This window comes from Fundulus heteroclitus, chromosome 11 (genome assembly GCF_011125445.2).
Source record: "Fundulus heteroclitus isolate FHET01 chromosome 11, MU-UCD_Fhet_4.1, whole genome shotgun sequence".
In the NCBI taxonomy this organism is placed as follows: domain Eukaryota; kingdom Metazoa; phylum Chordata; class Actinopteri; order Cyprinodontiformes; family Fundulidae; genus Fundulus; species Fundulus heteroclitus.
In genome coordinates this window covers 23,409,279-23,415,278 of record NC_046371.1, presented here as the reverse complement: position 1 = coordinate 23,415,278, position 6,000 = coordinate 23,409,279, and the positions used below count along the sequence as shown (strand labels likewise).

The 6,000-nt window shown below is 41.4% G+C and overlaps 1 protein-coding gene across 1 annotated transcript in view; it reads left to right on the top strand.

Annotated features, from left to right (window-relative positions):
* Positions 1-214: 214 nt before the first annotated feature.
* The window catches only part of LOC105919893 (GDNF family receptor alpha 3), a 41,078-nt gene continuing 35,292 nt past the window's right edge, over positions 215-6,000 (top strand). Inside the window, exons 1-2 of the mRNA XM_036143181.1 lie at positions 215-374; positions 492-696. Of these exons, the coding sequence (XP_035999074.1) occupies positions 642-696 (55 nt within the window). The 5' untranslated portion in view covers positions 215-374; positions 492-641. The remainder of the gene's footprint in view (positions 375-491; positions 697-6,000) is intronic.

Sequence of the window (6,000 nt, the reverse complement as noted above, 5' to 3'; positions counted from 1 at the left end):
ATTAATGGTGTGAAACTTCTGCCGATACTTTTCAAACTCATAACTCATAGGCTACATGGATGTTTTTTTTTTCTCTCTCTCTCTCCCACCAGTAAATGCATAATGTACACCTCCTGTTTTCCATCAAGTTACAACTTGGCCGTAAAAGCCGCAGCTGTCCTCAGACATCTTATCTTCCCCATTGGTACGTTCGGTCTGTTCAGGGGCCAATCACGTCGGGGCTCCGCCACAGCCTCCGCGTCCTGGTGTGTGGACAACTGTGGAGCTGCTGCTGCGAGTGGGATAACGCGCAGAGAGGCGCAAACGCAACACGCTTTGGAGACAGGTGCGCCTGGGAGCCTTCACCCTGCGGAGAACCTTTTCCCACTTTTCAAGTAATGCACAGGAAATCCACCGAACACACACATACATACACACTCCTCTCTCCGTATAAACAACCTAAAATGAAGGGAGCGACAAAAATCGCGAGAGCTTGAATCGCTTCTGTTCAGTTTTGCCAACTTTGAGCAGCGTTCAGTCCGAGCGGTCGCAGCAGCGGGAGGTAGAGGAGGACAGAAGGGGTCTGGATGAAGCAGGAGACGGGCCACTGAGCCGCAGCGTCCCCCGGGCACCCCGCATCCACTTTCCGCATCTGTCCCCCAATGTCACCGGACAGGATGATGATCATTGGACTTTTGCTCAACGTCTTTTCTCGGGGTAAGGAGCGCACTTCTAATTAAACTGCACGAGACAATTAGTTTATAATTACTTCTCTCTATCCAGTATCATAAAAAAAAAAAACATTCAGTGTTGTGAGCAACCACTATTTTAGAAGATACAAGTGTCGCATTTTCCTGCGCATGAAATTTATATTCAGCCCACTTTACTCTGACAGCCCTAAATAAAACCTATTGCAGCGCTATTATGCCCTACTTTATTTGTCTGTCGCTTAAAATCTAAATAAAACACAACAAAGTTATGATTTGAGCATGATTTTTTTTACTGTATTTCCATATTTAGAATTATAGCATAGTTCCATTGTTTTATTCTAAATTTGGTGCAAAATCGTGAGCTATTTCTTTCTTTAGAAGATTTCGCTAAGCGTTAAAGCTCTATATTTGCAAGTTAAATTTTTCATGCATAAAGTAGCATAAAATATGATCTGTGAATTAATCGGCAGTGAGATGTACGTGATTGCTCTGAAATTCTGTTTATTCTGCAGAAAGGATTTTGAATTTGAGGAACAAAAATTTGCTTATGTACAAAAATGCTGTATAACTATTAAACTAAAAGAACAAAGGGGAAAGCATGGGAGAGAGCACATCAGACATAGGGACAGAGGCGCTTTTCAAAGCAACAGAGCCACATATCCGAATGCGGTAAAGCGATCCACTCTAGGTTAGAGGTAAACTACCGAGACGTAAAATCAAAGAGGATTATTAGATCAAGGAGCAGGAGAAGTGTTTTCCATGTGGATGACATCATGGGTCCAGGTCTGTTATCTGCGCCCTGGACCAGTTCCAGACAAAGGCTCTTCCAAGTATTGACTGGACTGTCCTGGGCTCCTGCAAATATCACATATGAATTTTTAAACATAGGTGCTACTGTTTAAAGCTTGCATATATAAAATAGAAATTAAATAATAGTTTCAATCTTTAGATGAGCGCTGGCAGGTTCAGGTCATCCATTTGTCTTATCCTCATGATCAGACAGAGACAAAGCGGTCCCGCGCTTCATGGATTTGGATTCCTCTCCATACTCACATATCCAGCCTCCTCTAAATAAGTTGTTGCTATTGAAGCCAATAATGCAAGCTTGGCAGGAAAAGAAAAACGAAAGCTTGTTTCAATGTTTGTTTATTCTCATCACTCCTGTTGTTTGAATTTCATGTTCCCCGCTGTCTGGATGTACCACATGCAATAACTTTCATATTAGACATCTCTCCCAGTGGGTGCGAACCTACAGAAATGCGTGCAAATATTGTAATTGTTTGGATTGTGACCGGATAAAAGGGAAAAGGGTCTTCCACGCGTCCAGGAGTATCCCGATAATGTTGGTCGAGGGTGCCCAATAGAGATTAGGATCACTAAAAATGATTAAAGCTTTTCTTGTGACTGTCAAACCGCTCATGCAACCTGTGTATCGCACAGAGCACTTAGGTGGAATCGTAACAAGCAAAAGCATTTATTTCCGTGTGTCGATTAATTGAGATCTGACTCATTACACATGCAAATGCGACACTCTGTCATTATGTCATTTTTTTCCCCTGTTATACCTGATTGGAAGTCAAAAATCCTTTGACTTGAATTTTGTGAAGTACCATCACTGAAAACTGGGCACTGTGCAGAATTAAGGCTTAAACCTAACTGTTAATGTATTATTGCTCATCTCTGCTACTTCAGCACTGCTGGCAGGAACTTCAGAGTAAGACTGCAGGCTCCCCAGCTTGTCTGTCACCACGACCTAAATGTACAATGTGAAAAAAAAAACAAGCTTGTATCTGTAGATCGTCTCTGGCTTAAACAAAACCCTACCATCTGCTTTAGCATGCCTTTCATTGAAAAGGAGTATATTCATATATACAGAGTGCTTGTAATCTCATTATCTTTAAGATGCTGTAAAAGTATTCACGTCCTGTTTTCGACAACAAACGATGGTGTGCATCCTTTTCAAATGAAATAAAAATCTGAACTGTGCGGCATGCATTTGGATTCAAATACATCGATATTTTGTACAGTCACCTTTTGCTGGAGCTAGTATGGAAAGTCTGGGGTAGGTCTCTACCAGCCATGCAGACTGAAAATTTGCTCCTATATCTTTAAAAAATGGCTCATGCTTAATCAGATCAGATTTGACGGAGGGCTTCTGTGAACACAAATTTTCATGCCTTATCACAGATTCTCAAATAGGTTTAGGTCTGAATTTTCATTGACTATATTTAAACCATTCCACTGTATCTCCGGCTGTATGTTACTGTATGTTACATACTGCTGTTCTGCTGGAACCTCTGTCCTTGCCTCAGGTCTTTGGCAGCCTCTGACAGATTTTCTTCCAAGGTTGTGCTTCTTATCTATCTATAATGTACCGATCAGCTACCCTCTGTATGGTAAAGAAAAAGTTTGCTCACCCATGGATTTCTGCAGCTCCTCCAGAGTAACCAGGGTCTTTTTGGGGTGCTTCTCTGATTAGTAGCAGTTCAGGTGGATTGTCAAGTCTTGTTAAATTTTCATTTTCAGAGGATGGATTAAACAGCGTTTCATGAGAAGTTCAGAGCTTGAGATACTGTTTTAAAATGTAACCTTGCTTTAAACTAAATCTGACCTGCTGTGGTCCTTGACCTTCATGATGCTGTCTGTCTTCTGATGTGCTCTAACAAACCGCCGAGGCCTTCACTGAATGGCTGTGTTTCTCTTGGGATTAAATGACACACAAATGAACTCTATTTACTAATTAAAGCTAGAATCTGTAATCTTTCTGGAAGATTCACCACGTCCCTTTTTGAATAACTGTGCATGCGCAAGACTGTCTTACCTTGCTGTTCAGGGGGGATCGCGTGAAAAAACATTTCCCAAACCCACTCTGGTCTTATTTCTTTCTACTAAGACCTTCCTCTTCTTCTCATAAACATGAACGCGGTTCGCTTCTCGTGACTCTCAGCCATGTTCAAAGTATATGGTGAGAGCACTGAGCTATATTATACACTGGAGTGCTGATTTTGCTGAAAAACTGGAGTCACTGGCCGCCATCTTGCTACTCCCTACGCTCACAGAATCCCATAGGATTTGGTTGCAACAACAAGCAGTTTTCTGGCTGTGGGAAAACGTTTCATAGGTAATTTTATAGTCAGTGGATGTACTAACACTATCAACTACTAGGAAATTAGGTGCTGAAATATATTACATGTTATTAATATTAAATATATACATATGTATATATAAGTATGTGTATATGTATATATATGTGTACATATATGGAAATATATGTTTTTGTATATTGTTATTTATATATTTATAAATGTTATATTTAAATAAATAAAATGCAAAATATGACTTTCTCAGTACTTGATAGTTTTAGAACATAACATAAAAGTATATGGCATTTGACATTTTAAAAGTTTTAAGCAGCGGAGCTACAATGAACTAGCCTGGGTGCCATTCCGAACTTAGTCCCGCCCAGAAAATCCTCGTTATTCGATGCTGTAGCGCACATATTCCCTAGTTACTGGAGGAAAATAGGGAGTACCATTATGGCGGCTGGTGGCTTCAAAGCGGCTCGTTCTAACAGCGGGATTAGCACTCCAGTGTATTATATAGCTCAGTGGATGAGAGCAGTGGAGCTACAATGAACTGCTAACACAGAAGCTAATCACTAACTGCTAACTGGATACATAAACGCTAGAAGTGTGCATGCGCAGCCAGCAAGCGGAGACTAACAACAAACGTGCACGCACATTGCTGTTACCTGAACGTGTCAGAATGATTGACATGTGGGACAAACAATAGATCAGAGTTTTTCCAGAACTGCAGCTCCCCCAGAGATACATGTTTTTAACTTCCTTTTTTTGAATACATAATGTATTGAATACTTTCAGGATTGAAGGACGATTTTACCCAGTATAACAAAAAGTGTTTCTCAACAGGATTACCAACTATAGCTTTAAGTAACTTCTGAAGGCAAATGGTTGTGCTTGATCTTATTTAGGGATGTCAGAGCAAATGGGGCTAAGCACAAAAAACACACCAAACCGGACCTCATCAAAAAAGGTTGAAAACCATGCACCCTTTTTTTTACGCTTCACAATGTTTTGTGCCGGTCTCGCACAAGTTTGTGGTTGTAAACTGACACGTGAAGAAAAAAAATTCAATGTCATGGAATGATTTTGCAATGTGCTGTAAGTTATTTGGCTATTTGGTGTGTCACAACACTGGAATGTTATCTGTTATCATCTTCCAGATAATTCTAGTGATTCCATGTTAATAAATATCTTTTGCAGTGGAACGAAATCTCCAGAGGCAGAAAAAAGGCCTCCTGTATTTCTCGCCACATGTCTGAAAACTATTGCTGAATGAAATGTAACCTGACTGTGACCTGTTGCTGCCAGGCCCCTGCGGATTATTACGGAAATCCCAGTGCAGGCTGCAACTGCTGACTGACGGCTGCTATTTTTGCACCTCACTTAGGGGGCTTGATTGAGCCTTAACAACGGTTGTCATAGCTTCATTACAGTTCATTTTTAGTTCATGTAAAGTGACAAACATACACGAGCAGTTTCAGTTCGACTGTTTGAGTGTGCAAGGTGTAAAAGCACCCTTTTCTACTTCCAGTTCTCTGTCTGCCGTTGGGCCTCCTTCTGTCTCTCATGATTTTGAGGCGTTGTCTGTCTGCGCTCCGGTTTTGTGTTTCGGTTTTTGTTTCAGCAGCACACACAAAATTAAATGGAACAATGCGTAGAGAAAAATGAAACATAAAAGTATAAGTTGAATGTGCAGTTATTTCACTTATTGGACTTCAACGGAATTAAACTACCCAAGGAGAACTCCCTCATCCAAATTAAATTTTTCTTAGAAAATGGATTTCTCGCAACCAGCCTCTTAAAAAAAAAAAACGTGTTACCTTGATTGTTAATTTTTATCACTTATCTGCCGTGGCCGGTTACTCAGTGTGTTTTGTGTTAATTAGCATCTTAACTGTCACTCACCGACACTCGGCGGCACAGATAAAAACGCTCACACCGATGGGGAGTGCGAGTGTGTGCATGTGGCCACGAAATGGTTTGGCACACTGAAATCCAGAAACACACTAGACAGCAGTCTGAAATACAGTAGGACAGTGTGGTCGGGGGGGGGGGGGGTAATTCATGCGTGATGTGGCTGCACGGTCACGCCTCATTAGATGAGACGTCGTCCGTGTAGTAGATTCACTGTATCAGAACATCACATCAGGCTTAAGAGCACCTTTTGCTCCTGTATGTTTTACAACTACCCCCCCCCCCCCCCCCCACCCCCACCCCCCCAGACCACC